Source organism: Alosa sapidissima, chromosome 20 (assembly GCF_018492685.1).
Source record: "Alosa sapidissima isolate fAloSap1 chromosome 20, fAloSap1.pri, whole genome shotgun sequence".
In the NCBI taxonomy this organism is placed as follows: Eukaryota; Metazoa; Chordata; class Actinopteri; order Clupeiformes; family Clupeidae; genus Alosa; species Alosa sapidissima.
Genome location: NC_055976.1, coordinates 1,405,001 through 1,424,366, shown reverse-complemented (window position 1 = coordinate 1,424,366; position 19,366 = coordinate 1,405,001). Strand labels below are relative to the sequence as shown.

At 40.0% G+C, this 19,366-nt stretch overlaps 1 protein-coding gene across 5 annotated transcripts in view; it reads right to left on the bottom strand.

Moving 5' to 3' along the window:
• clk4a (CDC-like kinase 4a) overlaps positions 1-19,366 on the bottom strand; it is a 100,626-nt gene that overhangs the window by 71,323 nt on the left and 9,937 nt on the right. Inside the window, exons 2-6 of one of the 5 annotated variants that reach the window (XM_042073539.1) lie at positions 13,553-13,688; positions 10,769-11,029; positions 10,239-10,329; positions 9,144-9,213; positions 220-336 (exon numbers count right to left, since the gene is read on the bottom strand). In XM_042073539.1, coding sequence (XP_041929473.1) covers positions 220-336; positions 9,144-9,213; positions 10,239-10,329; positions 10,769-11,029; positions 13,553-13,555 — 542 coding nt within the window. In that variant the 5' untranslated portion in view covers positions 13,556-13,688. Of the gene's footprint in view, positions 1-219; positions 337-9,143; positions 9,214-10,167; positions 10,330-10,768; positions 11,030-13,552; positions 13,719-19,366 lie in introns of those variants that run through there. The other 4 variants (XM_042073538.1, XM_042073540.1, XM_042073541.1 and 1 more) reach the window with 4 other exon arrangements.

The following is a 19,366-nucleotide window of genomic DNA, read 5'->3' as shown; positions in this document are numbered from 1 at the left end:
TGACTTTGTTGACATATGGTCTTGGTGATAGGCAGAACGAAGGTGATCATTCCTTTTTTAGACCGTAGTGACGGTCATCCCTCGGTCTCACAGATCCATAGTTACATGCGTAACTTACGTTTTGTGAAAGAAACAGCTTAATGTACATTCTTGATTCACTCTATTTCAAGGATTGTTTGTCAAATTATTCAAGATGGATGTGGCTACAAACAGACTTACTAGTGACTGTCGGAATCCAGGGTATTCATCTTCTTCAATATTGCCACCTCAGACATGGCAACATCGCGGTAACTATCAATGTTTTTTACAATCTTCATGGCCACATGGACACAGTCACTTTCAACAGGAAGATACAGATGACATTTATTGTTCAATGAAAAAAGAATTACATTATTAATAGAACCCTATTTGAAAATAAGAATTATTCACTCACTAAGAATACAAAAAAAAAACAGAGTATTTTTAAACTCAGTTCAGAGAAATTTGAAACTCACTCAGAAAACTTTCTATCTGAATTCTTCACATTGCTAATGTGAAGTTAATTAAAACTATACAAAGACAAGGAAAGACCATAGCATGTCTCTCATTTCTCTCCTAATTCCTATTCAGTACTTTGTGGAGTCACCTGGAAATGTCTTTGTTCTTGTAAGAAAATAATTTCTAATTGTTTTCCATTAATTATTAAAACAATATCTACAAAGAAATGCAAAGGCCCATGTAGCAACCAATAACTAACTAGCAAGTAATAACTGCAAATAACATAATAATGTTGGCCGTTTTTAATGTAATAAAGTCTATAATGTAATAGCTTGCCAACAGTGAATAACATATCTATGTACAATAATAATACATTATTGTCTTGGTAAAATAAGAAATCCTTTAATAATGTAATAGCTGGAGCCGATAGTGTAATAATATACTAATATCACTCTATTTATTGGATACAAAGTGTTACACTTCCATGGCACATTTACATCACAAATAATTGTATAGGAGCAGGCTTCACTCAGTCTCTTATTCGTCCTTTAGAGGGCTAGGCCAACCCTATAAATGATGAGAAAGGAGAAAAAAGGCCACACTTTGCATATGAAGGTGTTTATTGCACAAACGCGTTTTGGCGTAGCATCTTCTTCAGTGTGCTCAAGTGAATGAATGCTTGGCTATAACCTAACCCACATCCTCACATATACCCCCTTTATCAGCCAATGATGATACAGTGTCACTTAATACAATAATTCAATTAAAACAGTCCATCACTCATTAGTTTGAACACGTTATAAACAGAATTACATCAAACACAGGCCAATTAAATCAGCAACAACGTTTACAAGAAACAAGTCAATGAAGTGAAATGAAGTCTCCTAGATTAGATTAGATTCAACTTTATTGTCATTGTGCAGGGTACAAGTACAAAGACAACAAAATGCAGTTTGCGTTTAACCCACGGCCGGTTCTCCCTATACGCACACTAAGCAAGTTGTGTAGGGCCCCGCAAGTTAATGAAGGCCCCCTCCCCCATCTCCCCTTGAGTCAAGCTAGTGACAGACATGTGTACAATTATAGCGACAGTGTCTAATACATTAAGAAGATGATCATGAAACCAAATTACCATTCAGGGCATGAAAAACGGAAGAAGAAACTTCAAACACGAGAATGAACAGCGGGAACAGTCGGGTAAACTTTTGAGTTCGTTCCATGGTTTGATGTCAACATACAGTATATTTCTCCATCGCGTGTTGCTGTCCTAGCCTAGGCCTACCTAACAGGTCAGCGAATCCCCTGATCTGTCTGTGGCTTGCTTGCCAGCCTTTCCCAGTCACAATACTTCACAAAGTTGTGAAATGTAATTGCATATTCCGTGTTTGGAATGCGGGCGACTAGCTACATTTAAAAAAAAAAAATAACCGCATCCTTAAATGCGTTCATAACGTGCAGCTCGGGATAAATCTAGCAGCTTTTCAGCAGAAACACAGGACCGAAAATAATTGGTGATTTCACTCTTCCTAGACATTTTTAAAAGTAAATAGTTTTACAATATTTCAGTCAAGCTTTAGTTGGTTTAGGATAGCCTAACTGAACTTATGCAAAATGGAAAGTTTCATAAAGTATTGACTTTGATTCCCTGCTGCATATACTGGACAATAGATGCACATCGTAAATTAGGCCTATATGAAGTATTAAAATAATTGTTTAAAACTATTGAAGGGAATCAGGGGGAGCCAGTTCAGTGGCCTATGTCTTTGGCAAGTAGCCTACTACAGACACAGGTGAAGAACAGTCAGCCTCAGCCAGTAGGCTACTAGCACAACTCTTACAACAACAAAAAAAACTGCATTACTTCAAGTGTCAAACTGTGTATCAAAACCACAGTTTTGGAGGAAATATTTGAAGTTCTTAAGGAGGAAATGCAGTATTTTGGACATGGAAAAACTGCATAGTACTGTACTTTACTGCAGAAATGCAGTATTATGGACATAAAAATAGGCTACTGCACTATAGCCTACTGTATAACTGAACTGTACTTCACTGTACTGATAAAACTGCTGTTATTTTTTGTAATGGGTACATACATGGGCATGTATAGCTGTGAAGGTGATTCACACAATTATTTTTCTTTCTCCTTGTCATTTATGGAGAAAAACACTATATTTGGTAACATCCATAGACATCCAAAATGGGGCCGGATGATTGTATTGGGAGCACTGAGGTGTCAGATGTTAAATGGTTACATTTTGGCCCTCAGAGTTCAGGATGGACTCAGGATTTTGCTTAGGGCTCCATGGAGGTCTGAACCGGCACTGGTCTAACCAGAAGTGAATGTGATGTTCAAAGTATAGACAGGTGGTGCATAGACAGGACAAGAAATATAGTGCAGTGTAGACAGTAGTATACAGTTGGTTTACAGAAGGTGGTATATAAATTATACATTAAATATATAAATTAATATATATAGAAATGAAATATAAATATGTGCAGTGTATTAGCAGTTACCTAATACGAGTAGAATAAATATGATTATGTAATATGAAAAATGTATGAACAACATGTACAGTTAGGCTTCTAAGTTTCTGAACCCATGCTAATGTTGACTAAAAAGAGGAATATAAAATCATATTTTTTTGGACACCAATTTTCTTTGTGAATGAATAATGTATAATAAATAAATAAATGTTCTTCCTTAAAATACAGGAGTCATAAGTATTCGCACCCCTATATGTTAAAAGGACACGCCACCCAATGTCAGTAGTAATATATGTTATTACCTTAACTTTCACGAGTACCTCTCCCGTGTAGCGCGACTGTGCGCGGCGTGTTTTGATAAGTTTTGCTATGCAGTTATGGTTGAAATAATAGCCCATCAGTGCATCTCTATTCTCTCTAGTCTCTCTCGCTCAGAGGGGAGGGGGAGGCTGAGGGGTCGATCAAGCATGGATTCTAAACTCTGTGGTGGATAGGATCTACAATTAGGTGTTAATTAATATTACTACGCTAGGTCGAAGTACTCCCAGTGCTATTGCACCACACATTGTAGTTCTCCTGTTTATTCACTTGGAAAATCGCCACGTTTCATGTTGTGTGACTGTAGACATTTTTATCAACTACTCGTGCAACTATTTAAGTCGGGAAAACGTGGATGTTTTTGATTACTTCTATGTCTGAGCCCGCTAGCATAGCAACATGCTAACACAGTCGAGCCGCGCACCAAAGCGTTTTAGTGCACGTACTGACACGGGAGAGGTATGACTCAACTCGTGAAAGTTAAGGTAAGAACATATATTACTATTGACATTGGGTGGCGTTTTCCTTTAAATTCCCATAGAGGCAGGCAGATTTTATTTTTAAAGGCCAGTTATTTCATGGATTCAGGATACTATGCATCCTGATAAAGTTCCGTTGGCCTTTGGAATTAAAATAGACCCACATCATCACATACCCTTCACCATATCTCACAATTGGCATGGTTTTATTTCAGTTAGCCTAATATCTGGTTTGATTTGCATTAAGAGATGATCTTGTGTCGGAAGAAAGTAGTTCTACAAACAAGACAGTTTTAGCGATTAAAACGTTTAAATTGTAAAAGGAAATGAACACAGCGCAAGTGGTAACAGTGGAATAAGCGGGATAATGGACTCCACGGTGGTTTAAATGGCCCTACACTTCGCGTCAGGGCCGTTTTACAACCTCGACCGTGCATTCATTTCTGTGAACAGACCACCGTGTCGTCAATTATCCCTTACGTCTTTGTCCAAGCATGTTTGTCACATTTCCAGTTGATTACAACCTGTTAATCATTGTTTTAACTGTAAATATAGGCATTTTCAACAAAGTACCTAGTTTTTATAGACATCCCCTGACTAACAAATTTCAACACGCTTTGTTTTTATTTAGATTTAGTGTATTCTCTTGTCTTTCCAATGTTGAAGAATGACTAGAGGATTTAGCCTCTGTGTCACTTTATTTTCATACATTAGTGAAAAAGAAAGTCATGAACTACTTCTGAAAATTCAAAGACACTCTGATTACTCAAGATTTTTCTAGGGGTGCCAATATTTGTGAGCAACGTGTTTTTGTTAAAAAATATTTATTTCTTTATGAGATTTTCCTTTTTCTCAGAATAAATTTGCTTCCCTTCAAGGGTGAATTTTTCCTCATTGTTTTCATTGTGAGATTACAATAAATCACCAACGGATTATTTTTTATACCTGTTTTTAGTCAACTTTATTTTAATTCCGGAGGGTACTGTAGTGGTTCCCAACCTGTCCTTTAGGCAGGGCCGGATTAACCATTAGGGCAACTGAGCACTTGCGTGTCTGTAGCTGCCTGCACAAATGCCGCCTGCCGTCAGCTTTGACACTGACACGCTCAGTGAATGAAGGCGAGCTATCACGTCGAAACAGTTCATAACATCCAGACTAGGCTGCTCGTCGTGTGGAGATGTCATTTTAGCTAACGTAGCGGTTTCTTGAACACAATTGAGCAGTTAGTCCACACTTCAACAACCTACAAACACGAAATCTACTTATGTCTAAACTTTTGAGTGTAGCGCAGTAAGCACACACATAATTTAGTGGCTTTACGCATAGAGCGAGCGCATTCATGTTTGTTAATGCCAGGTATAGATTGCAATCTAATGCAGACAAGGCTTACATGCTATGAATATGACACACGTTTTGACCAGAGACGAAGCTAAAGGTGAATATATTACTGGATCAGCAGGTAACAGGACGTGAGAGTGCTCGCATGGCCAGACTCACTAATCCTAAAGCACAACCAGGGATGGGCACAAATACATCAAAATGTATTTCCAAATAAAATACCAAATACCCACCTTAAAAATGTATCAAAATAAACTACAAAATACAGCAGCCAAAAAATGTATCAAAATAAAATACTGTATTTTTGTATTTTCAAAATACTACAAAATACTTCTTTCTAAAAAAGCCTTTTTTGTCTATCCCTTCCCTACTTGGAAAAACATCTGAAAGCAAGAGACTCCTTCCATAATCAGTCAACAGATTAGATATGCTGACCCCTCATGTTAGACATCCCAATACAAACCTCTGCCAGGGTCGGTGCCAGCGGGTGGGGGTGGAGCAGGCCTTCGAGGCTTTTGGATAATTGAAACAATATGATCATGGGGGAAAATACTGCAAGGACCTAGTGGTCATAGCCTATAGTGTTGAATAGACTAGCACACGGCGTTAAATAGAATAGTTGCATAGGCTACAATACAAGTAAATAGGCTATAACAGACTCACCACTAGCAGGCCTAGGCTACAGCTGAGTGCAAAATCTCATCATCACTGTGTCTTTCCATTCATTTTTAAATGTTCTTGTAAGATCCTGCTCAAATTGCAACATTGAACGTAGGCTATGCGATCGCTCGAAATGTTCTTTAAAGTACATAACTCTAACACATTTACGATTGGATGGATTCCATGGACCCGATTTTCACCTCAACAAAGGAACCAATCACAGAAGGGAGGGGGGACAGCAAGACGATGATGACACACTGAAGCGGTTATGAGCTACGTACAGACGCATTTGATAGACGTTTGTAGCACCCAATAAATGTCTCTGAGCATTCGTAAACCACGTCTCAAATACGAGAAAATGAATGTGTAGTTCCGGCGAGGTCTGGTGTTAGCCAGGCTATGTGGCTAGGCAGAGGCACCAAATGTGATGGAAAGTTTAAGAGCGAACAGGACACTCGGCATGGCTTTTAGTATCTGGTCTGACAGTCCACTTTTATTGACTGTTAGTCTACTTACATAACTTTTAGCTTACAAACTATTAGCCTACTTACATAAAATCAGTGATATTGTACCATATGAGTTGCATGCGCAACAGAGATTTCTAAAGATTGCTGTAGGCCAGGGTCTGACTGGGAACAAAATTCGGCCCTGGCAATTATCTCCCGGACCGCCCCACCACTGGACCACTGCTTGACTAAATGAAAAATATAGGCTACTGAACATGGACATCGTAGTTGACAGAAATTACGTTTTGTGCCAACATGTTGTAGAAACACAACCACAACCTTTATTTGGTGCAAATCTTCTCCTTTACTTTGGTTATAGTCCGCGATTCATTCACATTAACTGTAGGCTATCACCACAAGTGTACTAAAGGTTTTTGCCCAAGTTTGTGTGCCGTCATCACATTTTGCAAAATTAGGCTACCTTCGTTACTAACCTACCAGTTGATACTTTTTACCTGCATCGACTCACGATTAATTGTGCATCTAATGTAACACTCGGTAGAGAGACTCCACTTTCCAAGTTTCACTTTCACTGTGGTTGTGAGCTAAAAGGCTACTATATGGGAAATACTTTGAAGTTCCTTTTGAGTCCAAAAAAGAATGGGTTTTCTTTAACCTGTGCTACACTTTTCCACCAAGTTGTGCGAAAATTGTAGGCTACCCGTAGTTTTTTATGTTGACAGACAAACCGCACAGTAGCCTACATGGTGCAGTACCTAGCCTAAATGGAAGCTCTTGGTAGCGCGTGCAACTAACGTCTATAAAAACAATATATTTATGGAATAAAACTAGACACCTCTGATTGCTGTTTACGGTTAAACTGCAATGATGTGAACACCAGCCAGCGGAGGGCACTTATATAGCCTAGGCTACCATGCATGGACTCGTAGGCTATATTTCCCAACCTGGATAAATCCACTTGAGGGGTGGGGCAGGGGGGCGCGATCTTAACACTGAACCTGTCATGAAGAGGCCAAAATGATTGACCTGTCACCCCCCAAGCCAAATGGATGCAACTGCATTTATAGGCTAGGCCTAGGCCTACATGACGGGCCGCAAATAGGCTAAATAAATGCATTTGCCCGGATTTTTACAGATTAAAAACAGATCGTACAGATTACCAGTCCGAGCCTTCTGTAGGCTACAGTGGTGGCGACTAGCGTCGCGAGCCGAAACATTGCTAAGGTGCAGCTAAGAGAGTTCTAAGAGTGCTCCAGACCACTCTTACCAACGAACGACGTACGAAAGACATTCGTAGCAAGGTACCTTTCAGGAAATGCCTGAAAATGTTAAGGTAGAGTTTTAGAGGTTACGAACTACGTAGCGTTAAGAAGGCTTCAGGAAACCAGCCCCAGGTTTTTCTTGGTCAGTGGCAGAGGTGGACAAAGTACACAATTCCTTTACTTGAGTCAAAGTAAAGATACACCTTGTCAAATATTACTCAAATACAAGTGAATGTTGTTATGTAAAAATTTTACTTGAGAAGTACTTGCTTTTAAAAATGCTTAAATATTCAAAAGTACAAGTATTTGTCCTTTTTAATGTGCTGTAATGTAACGTTTTGCTTACTTTCATAACTTTGCAACTGTTAAAAAGGATGCCATAATTCATTTTAAATTGTTATTCATTCTCTGTTCAAAAATCTAAAACATTTTCACCGCCAAATACAAAACAGGATAACTCAAATATGAGTAGCTTATTTTTTATTTAATGATGTAAAGATTTAGCTATGTGGTGAATGTCAGGTGCTCGTCTAATTTAATTCCAAATGCACCATGATCATAGAGAATATTCTTACGAAGAATCTGTCACTATCAATACCACAGCCAAGTTCAAATTGAACTATTGAAAAAATTAACTTCAATATGGTCTATTGCATTATCACATTTAAATAATCACTTCAAATGTGCTTAAAGTACAGTATTTGCCTTTCAAATGTAATGTAGTAAAAGTCCAAAAATATTAGCCTAATACTCAAGTAAAGTACAGATACTCTAAAATCATACTTAAGTACAGCAATCAAGTAAATGTACTTAGTTACTGTCCACCACCATTTTTAGAGGGTGTAAGATGGCGATTTTTGATCACGCCCCAGACCACACCTTATGTTGTTAATTGCCACACCCCTGAATTGTCCCATTTTTTAACCAATACATCCAAAAAGGCCATGACTTCATGGTCAGAGTTCAAGGTAAATTGAATGGAAGGCAATTGAGTGTTGACATAATAATTAAAAGCATCCAACTCCTCCTTTGTTCTTTTCCTTATAAAAAAAAGATATCATCAATATACCTGTACCACACCTTCAAATGTTTTTTGAATGGATTATCTGAGTAGATAAAATCCTGCTCAAATTTTCCCATAAACAGGTTGGCATAATTGGTTGCCATTGTCGAACCCATTGCAGTTCCCTGTATCTGCAGTTAGAATCTGTTCTGGAACATAAACTAATTTTTGGTCAAGACATAGCCAATGAGCCAATTAGATAAATGATTGAGTTGTTGTATTGAATGACACTGTATGAAGATTGGTTGATTAGTGGTGAGGGTGTAGGTATTTAAGTTAGGTTGTAGCCTAGCATTCATTTACTTGAGCACACTGAAGAAGGCACTATGCCGAAACGCTTCTGTGCAATAAACAGTTTTGCATGCAAAGTGCAGCCTTTTTCTCCTTTCATAACACTTACATCACAAGCCATCCATTTACCATCTTTTGTACTTCTAGTACCGGACTACAATTAAGTCAAAATTCAAAATACTTAAATTATATTTCTGATTTTGTTTTCAGTGTGTGAATAATTCATTAATATAATATAATCAAAAATGTATTATTGTTATTAAACAAAAAGACAGCATTTACTTAAAGTGAAAAACTCACTTACTTGATTGAATGATCAATGCATTCCACCACCTTTCCAAAAGCCCCTTCTCCTAATGTACCAACAATTTCATCTGCAAGTGGAATTCTGAATTAGAACTATGGAATACAGACATCCAAACCTTCTGTAAAAGAAATTCCATGATAAAAAAATAACTCCAATATTCCAATATTAATGACTGTAAAAAGCATGGACAGCATGGCATCATGGCTTAACTAACATTAGTAGAAAACTAGCAATATGCAATTCCGAGGAATTACCATTACATAAAGGAAGTTTCTAGGTTAAACGGTTGAAGAGAAATTGTACACAGAAAAAGCGGTCAGCGGAATAATAATGAGAAACCTAGGAAGAACAGTACAGTGGATTTCCATGCACTGTAAAAAGAAGAAGAAGAAGAAGACTTCAGATAACAGAACAGTGCACTATAATGAAGCCAAAACTAATCAAAATGGGGTAAATGGGGTAATATAATATTTAATCAAAGTTGCAGCCAGATTCTTTGCAGTGTGCTATATTTGTACTACTATTTGGACGGTCAAATAGAGTACACGGTCAGAGTCTGCGTTCATTTCATCTGTCTTTTGTATGTTTTCTTAAACGAATCATTGTTTGTATGAAAGGGAAACATAAATCAGACAGAGCCAGAGTTACTCAGGAGGTAGATTACACATGTCTTACAGATACCTGGAGCCCATGCCTACCCTCATATAGCTGTGAGCTCCATTAACACTCGGAACAGAGACCTTAGCTACACAATAGTGTGTGTAATAGTGAAAGTGTGTTTACTCTTAGTACTGGGTAAACATGACTAATAACAGGATTTTTTTTAAAGAAAAATAATATAGATATAGTGTGGCAAACATGTTATTTACTACATTTGAGAATGAAAATTGGTTATTTTACCATCAAATTACGTATGACGTACTTACGAGTCTTCATCACTGCAGCTACATGGCCAATTTCAGTCATGACATCCATGCTCTTTACAGTCATTGTAATGGACAAGTATGGTACATGCACATACCTGAAATATAACTCTCAAAACAGATGCATAATATATATACATAGATAGATAGATAGATAGATATTCTGTACATCTTGATGTCAGCATGTCTCCATTGTGATAGATCAAGTGACCTTCCTCGTCATCTCCAATACTGGTGGCTCTTGTTCTTTGGTAGGTCCTCTGTGGTTTATTATCATCATCATCACCAAAAGCAACATAAACCGATGAGAATTGGGGAAGCCGGACCAGTATCATTTATCCAATGAGAAGGGGATCAGGTGGCCCCACAAGCCAGCGATTTCCGAGACAGACAGGACACAGTCACCATTAAAGAAAAACAAAGTAGCAAGGTTCACACAAGAGAAATCCCACATAGTACATTTGTACCATTTTCAGAAAATAGATTAAGTATGTATAAGCGTTTAAGCATTCATGGTATTGGCATTGTTCCTTCACTGGATTGACTGGGCATTCTCAAGTAAGCTCTAACCTATGACATTTCTGTACATTGCATCTCTCTTGCATTAACATACGTATCAGATTAAAATACTTAAGGTAACAACTCTCCTCTCCAAATATCTTATTATATCTGACGAAAATGAGATGGAAATCTCCATACCGAGTCTGAGTGTTTACAGTTTTCGATGTTATGATATTGTTCGTGGTGATATCTCCTATTGCTATGTTGGTTATATCCATGATGTCCAGAAGATCTGGTAAAATGGTGCCAATCTTGCTCATTCTGTCTGCCACTATGGTGCTCCAAGTCCTTGGAAGCAATGTGATAGTTCTTTTTTTCGTACCCCATGTCCCATTCACACTTGTTTCCAGTCTCCAGACTGTCAGTCAAACTTCTGCTCTCCAGGTAGTCCCTGACAAACTGTAAGATCAGATCAAAATGGGTTAACGTCAAGGATTTCAATCCATACTCAGCCTAATGTGACAGCAGACCTTTTCATGCCCTGTGATATATATGCAAAACATTTTTAATTAGCAACATATCAGATTCATTATCTACTCCCTGAGAACCTGCAGGAAATTCCTGTGGGTACACTTGATCTCTGCAGTACATCAAGCTTTTATTACTCCCACACGATCATATCCCCTCACACTTAGAGACAAGAAATCATAAATAGCCATTTGCTACTACTGCCCCCACACAGCAACAGCGGTTCTATCTGTGAAGCTGAGAAGTGGATTTCAAGCCACTAAGCAAAAGTCAAAGGACCAGGCAGTTGGGTAAACTCCAAACTATGAAATGAGTCCTTCTTACAGACTAAACCTACTAATTTAAACATCTACAATCATTGGTCAACTTCACAAACCTTGTACATTTAATAATCCTATCTTATAGCTGTGAAAATGTTTGAAATCTATATTAGCTGTGCACAGTGTTGGTTCTCCAGGAATAGACACCTGTTCTAAAAAAAGGCATGGATCCTGTAAGCACATCTTGAGCCTGTTCCAGTCAAGGCCAAATAGAAGTGGATATTATGCTTGTTTCAAAAATAATCCACTGTAAATTATAATGTCTCGTGGCACACTTGAAGTTCAAATTTCGATGATATTAATTTGAAAGACACTCAATTTAATTTGCAACAATAAATCATAATAATTATAAACAATAATTATTTAATTGTATTATTAATTATTCTATTTAATTATTCTTTCTTTCTATGAGACATTATTGCTAATAGCCTTGGATAACTTTAAAGAGCAATAAGTAGATGTAGACATGGATGTATTTTTATGGATGTGGGTGTAAGGTTCCCCCATTCCAAAGAAACATTCCGTTGGAAAACAATGGGAAATACCTCTGATAATGACTCAGGCGAGATACATTTTATTGTGCTTCTTTCTCCTAAGTGCAGTGAATGTATATTGCAGTGAATGACCATTGTTTTTAGATTCTGCCCACCACAGAGTGATGAAATGAAAGATGAAAGAATGCATTGAGGTTTGGTATCACTTCAATGGTCTCAGCAATGGTCTCAAGAAATACAAGACCCTCAGTAGTAGAACAGTAGAATAAATCTCAAAATATTTTTGGAACTTTGAAAAACTGTTACTTATTCTGAGGGGACACTCTCTCTACCTCCTGCCTATTGTGTGTGTGGAATTTTGATTGTCGAATACACTACTGTTGCACGGTGCACCGATACTACAAAAGTATCGCAATACCCTGAAATTAAAAATGTCACAATTCCTAATTTTATTAGTATCGATACTTTTAAGAATGACCGTGTTCTTTTGAAGTAACATGCGTATGCGCAAGGCATGCTTCTAGCGCCTCCTCCCCTAGCCTGTGGCTGTGCGTCTGTTCTCCTCACACACACGTATGCCCAGCTGTAGTGCCATAAACAGCGAGACATGGCTGCTAGTTTAAGTGATGCTATGGTAACACATAATAATAGGCTAATATCAAGTTGATTTGCTCACTTGCATCCCTCAAGTTTGTGTTGCTAACCAACATAGGCTGTGGGATGTACGTCATTTAGGCCTACTATTTGGGTTTAATGTACTGTAATTTAGAAATAGGCTACGCAACCACGTATGGCAATGCTGCTTGGAACTTGAACCAAGGTAGCCTTGATGTTGCCGCTCGTTGTGTTACCGCAAGCTCTGCAATCAGCTGAGGTCGGTTATGAGGCCCATGTTCTGCGGCCGACAGCAGTCCTAGAATGTCACTGGATGCGTGCACAGCGGGCAGGAGGCCAAAACAGCACAAGGAATCCCGCAGTGAAGGCAGGAGTCAGGTGGACGAACAACGGTATGCAGCTATGACGTCGGCTTTCAAATTAAAAGTTAAAATTTATATAGCCACTTCTCTACACTGATTGGCTCGCCTCTGAATGCCAAGAGCCACTCGCAATGGCACTACCGGGCTAGAGTGGACCTTGTGCTGTTACATTCTACTCCGACTTCTTGAATCGTCGACCCGACGATTGATGGTCAAACCTCCAGAGGTGAGGTACAGGGAACCATGAGGGCCTCCACACTAGCCCCACCCATGACCCGTGGCCCATGACCCAAAGGTCGGCAGGTGAGGAGGCACTGCAGGTTGGCAGACTCACCCAAAACATACTCTACGGCTGGTCTGCAGGCCAATATGCCGTGACTGACAGGGGCCGGGGGGGGGGGGGGGGGGCCCTACACCCAGACCCCGCTAATGGGACTCACCACACTGGGGTCCCATGGCCCGAAGGTCCTCCTAGGGAGGAGCCACCCTGGTTACCCTTAATGCACAAAAACACATAACACGCGGGTGGTCAGTAGGCCGAAACACCGCGACACAGATCAGGAGGGGATACTCCCAGACCCCGCTAATGGGTCCACAGCCCATGCCCCGAAAGTCCACCTAGGGAGAGGCCACTCCTTGTTGACCTGTACACAAAACACATACCATGACACGCGAGTGGTCAGTAGACCGAAACACCGCGACACACAGAGGCCAGGAGAGGATCTTCCCAGACCCCGCTAATGGGACCACCAGCCCATGCCCCGAAGGTCCACCTAGGGAGAGGCCACTCCTGGTCGACCTGCAAACAACACATAACACAACATGAGTAAAAGCAGACAAGGGGGGGGGGGGGGGGGGGGAGGTGAAAAGAGACACAACCTTTGTTGGCCATGCGCCATACCAAGCTTGCCTGACTCCTCATTGGTCCAACGAACAGCTGCTGTTTTGTCTTGAGGAACAAAAACCAATCAAACAATATGGAGCTAAATTTGTCTCAATAATATTTGTATAAATCATATTTCTTGATTTGCATGTGTGTTTTGATATCTACAAATAAAAAAATCATATTTGTAACTCGTATATTGATTTTTACAAATATAGATGTGCATTTATAAATAAAATGCCATTTGTAAAACCGAAAATTTCATTTGTGAAATGTAATTCTGCATTTGTGGATCACACATATTCTTCGCTTTCCAAAGTTACGTGTTTTTGAGATGTTCTTCACATGAAAGTCACACAAATCCACACGTAAATAGGCCTACTTTCACACAGAAATCGCAATCCAGTAGATGGCGACATCCACAAATATTTCTCGACTTCCATTTGTGTTTTGACATCCACAAATAAAAAAATCATATTTGTAACTAGTAAATTGGTTTTCACAATTGTAGATGTGTATTTGTAAATGAAATGGCATTTGTAAAACTGAAAATTGCCTTTGTGAAATCTAATTTTGCATTTGTGGATCACCAGCACACAGTTTTCTTTTTTCGCATTTGTGGATCAGCATTTGTGGATCACATATTTTTGAGACAAACTTGGCGGCAGAGAAGCCACCCAGATCCACAAGTAGCCTGCTGACACTTTCTAATCCAGTAGATGGCAGTGTTGTTCTATGGGACTCATAACCAAAGATTATTTGCTCATAACACACAGAGCTAGCGAACCTAGTTCTTAAATCTAACAAGTTATGCCTTTTACAACAAGCTTTTTGATGGAAAAGTGGTGTTTAATTATGAACGCCGCGCAGCGAAGCGGCGGTCATATAGGTTTAGTCATTTTTTTTTTTTTTTTTTTCGCATGCCCAAATTTCCGTCAATGATTCCCGGGACACTGAAAGACCGGGGTACACGAAACTTGGTGGGCATGTAACCCCACATGGATAGCATGGAACCATCGTTTTTTCGTTTTCATCTGTAGCCCCCCCGCTGGACTGGACCCCCCGAAAGGAGGGTAGGGCAGACACAGTTTTCTGAGAATATCTCGAAAACTGTAGGGTTTAGGAGGACCATTTTTTTTGTATGTTGATCTCAAGGGGCCATGTCAACCCATTCCATAACCACTCATTTCATGTATAGCGCCACCTAGTTAAACACAAAAAATGAGGTGTTGTTTTGAAGGTATCTGTGACCTAACATAGTCAAAACTGCACGAAATTGGAAGTGTAGGATCATTATGACACCCTCTGTATGCACGCCAAGTTTTGTGGAATTCCGTTCATGGGGGGCCACACAATAAATTAATTTATGTTACTATACACCAACTGGCCTGTACTGTAGGTGGCCGGAGACAGTTTTCTGTGAATATCTCGAGAACCGTAGGGCCTAGGAGGTCCACCTTTTTTATGTATGTTGGTCTTAAGGGGGCATGTCAACCCATCCCATTACCACTTATTTCATGTATAGCGCCACCTAGTTAAAAATTAAAAAGCAAAAAATTAGGTGTTTTCATCACAATATCTCTGGCTGACAAGGTCAAAACTGCACGAAATTAAAAGTGTAGGATCATTATGACACCCTCCGAATGCATGCCAAGTTTTGTGTACTTTCGTTCATGGGGGGCCTTACAATAAAATAATTTATGTGTACATTTAGTGACGTACACCAACAAGGATTCCCGGGACACTGAAAGACCGGGGTACACAAAACTTGGTGGGCATGTACCCCCACATGGATAGCATGGAACCGTCATTTTTCGTTTTGATCTGTAGCCCCCCCACTGGACTGGACCCCCCGAAAGGAGGGTAGGGCAGACACAGTTCTCTGTGAATATCTTGAGAACTGTAGGGCCTAGGATGACCATTTTTTTCCGTATGTTTGCCTCCAGGGGTCATGTTAACCCATTTCATGTGCACACATGTGCACAAACAGATACACACACACACACACATACATTCACAGTAATCATACGTATGACACATACTCACACAGTAGACATATGTACGCTTGCATGCACAGGCACATACGCAGGCACACACACAAGCACGCACGCACACACCCACACACACACCCACACACATAACATAAACATAACACAAACAATCAAGAATTATGAACAGGCAAGATGGAGGTGGGGTTGTATAAAATGAATTTTACATGTGAAATCTATGAACTAATCATGTTTTGGTACTTGTTGTCTAGCAGATACCAGTGATAATTGAGTGTGGATATGCAATTTAGTGAGACAGTTAGAATCATATAGGCCTTTCAGCGTGATTTCTTTTTGTGGAAAAAATGTGCTGGACTGGGCGGCGGTCATATTTTGTACCGGTCTGCGGTACATCTAGTTTCCATAATCTTTGTTTAGTAAATGCATAAAACCGTCAGTTTGCAAGCGAAATCAAGAATTACGATCTTATTTGTGGATGTCAAAACACGAATGCAAGTCAAGAAATATTTGTGGATGTTCTACTGGATACATCTACTGGATACATCTACTGGATTGCGATTTCTTTGTGAAAGTAGGCCTATTTATGTGTGGATTTGTGTGACTTTCATGTGAAGAACGTCTCAAAAACACGTAACTTTGGAAAGCGATGAATGCGTGTGCTGGTGATCCACAAATGCAGAATCACATTTCACAAATGAAATTTTCGGTTTTACAAATGCCATTTTATTTACAAATGTACATAAATCTATATTTGTAAAAATCAATATACGAGTTACAAATATGATTTTTTTTATTTGTAGATATCAAAACACACATGCAAATCAAGAAATATTTGTGGACCCCCCTCTGCGCATATACAAATATTATTGAGACAAATTTAGCTCCATAAAACAAAGCACAGACACAAGATACAAAAGACAGAAAAACACTGGAACACACATCTCTGACTTTGCTATGTGATCCTCTGCCGACTACGCCAAATGTGGCAAGTGGTAGGTTAGCTCTCTAATTACAAAATGTCGACTACGCCATCTGAGGCCCTGCCCCTCAGAATATTCAATCAATTGGACTATAACTTGGTACATGAAGCCCAACCAGGCAACACAGGTTTGTGGTCACAGAAAACCAGAGGCGTGGTTCCAAAAATAAACTGTCTTTATTAACAAATATTAAAAACATACAGGGAGTGAGTTCTCTCCAGACAGTCTTTTTGCCACTAAGGCACTGACACAAATGGCCTACAAGGCCTGGACACACATGTATACACACACACACACACACACAGTCACACACACATACACCAGACACCATACATTAGTGTACTGGCTGAGGAGGGATGGGAGGAGTCAGGAACAGGGCTGGAGCTTAACCAGGGCTGGAGAGTATATCAGAGGGAGGGTCTACAGACACACCACACGTGAACATGTCAATTGCAAATTCTCAAATGCACCACCGCAGGAAAAGTGAAAGGACGCCACCACCTCGAGATAACCCGCCACCCCAGTTGGCCTGCAGCTCCTGTCCAGCAAGAGAGGAAAATCAAAGGAGGAGCCAATACTCCTAATACACACACTGCACAGTATATGCACTCACAAATATAGTGAACATCGTAGTTTATACAGTAGCTAAGGCCTAATGCTGGACGACAGCGTCCGGTATACAGTTCTTCTCCCGTGTGTAAGTAAAAAGATATGCAACCATACAATAAACAAAACATGTAAAATCGACCAACACAACTTAGGTGCAGACAAAACAGCAGCGTTCGGAACTTGAACCAAGGTAGCCTTGATGTTGCCGCACCTTGTGTTACTGCAAACTCCAGCTGGTACAAAACGCTGCTGCTAGGCTCCTCACCAACACCAAAAAAAGTGAGCACATAACACCAATTTTAGCTCAGTTAGACTGGCTTCCGGACAAATTCAGGATTGAGTTTAAAATTTTACTTTTTGTTTTTAAAGCCCTTAAAGGTTTAGCCCCACCTTACATCTCTGAACTTCTGCCCCCACACTCTACTACCAGGTCACTCAGGTCTCAAGACCAACTACTGCTTGCTGTCCCACGTACACGCCTCAAAACCCGTGGTGACCAAGCTTTTTCTGTAGCTGCTCCAAAGCTCTGGAATACCCTTCCTCCACATATCAAATCCTCCCCTACAATTACCTCCTTTAAATCCAATCTCAAGACATATTTTTTCTCACTTGCTTTTAATACAGTATGATGTTCTTGGTCTTGTTTTAATTTTCTTATTTATTTTTATTTATCTTATCTATTTTCTTGTCACTGCTACTAATGCTGTCTTGCTACGAATAATCACACTTAGTTTGTGTAGATGTATGGCCTTTGTGTAGATGTATGGTCTTATTGTTATGACTTATTAGCTAACCTTTTCTTTGTGTTTGTTCAGCTTTGGCTCAACCCGTTGTTTTTAAATGTGCTATATAAATAAATGACTTGACTTGACTTGACCGCAAGCTCTGCAATCAGCTGAGGTCGGTTATGAGGCCCATGTTCTGCGGCAGACAGCAGTCCAAGAATGTCACTGGATGCGTGCACAGCGGGCAGGAGGCCAAAACAGCACAAGGAATCCCGCAGTGAAGGCAGGAGTCAGGTGGACGAACAACGGTATGCAGCTATGACGTCGGCTTTCAAATTAAAAGTTAAAATTTATATAGCCACTTCTCTACACTGATTGGCTCACCTCCAAATGCAAAGAGCCACTCGCAATAGCACTACCGGGCTAGACAAGGGGCGTGGACCTTGTCCTGTTACACACGCAAACTTTTACATCTGGAGAGAGCTCCTTGCTATCTATCCAAGTAGTTTTGTGTTTAGTGGACATTGCAAGACACTTATCTCTTCTATGATCCCTGTTACGTCCCTATCTATTTGTGTGTTCCTGCTGTTTTTCTGTGTTTTTCAGACATTCCAGCAGGGGGCTTAATTGCTGGACCAACCCTATAAAAGGTGCTGGTTGACGTTCCTCGCAGAACGCTACCGCTGCCACGCCACGCTTCATGCTTCGCTTTCGCCCACACTACGTCCAGCTGCTGCTACTTCGTGTGGCGATTCCGATGCGCTTCCGCTTGATGTTGTAACTGGAGATTCTGTTACAAATGCTCCGTCTATACCATCGCCTGACATTGGTGGTGATCCTTTTGCTTCTGTTCCGCCTGTTCGACCACCAGGCCAACCTTTTGATGTTAGCCGTAACATTCGCATGGTCCCACCATTTAACGAACGTGAAGTTGGGGTATATTTCACACATTTTGAGAGAGTTGCGGTAACCTTACACTGGCCAGTTGAAGTCTGGACTTTGCTTTTGCAGACTGTGCTTAGTGGCAAAGCACAAGCTGTATATTCGGCCCCTTAGTATTCAGCAAAATTCTGAGAGAAGGAAAAAATATTTGATCGCTGGTGTAATGCTAGTAATGCACACACGAAAGAAGATCTTCGACAAATGATTTTATTAGAAGTTTAAGAATTGTATTCCAGACGCAGTAGCGATGTACTGTATCTAAATGACCAAAAAGTGACAACACTGGAGCATGCTGCTGTCTGTTCTGATGAGTTTGTGCTAACACACAA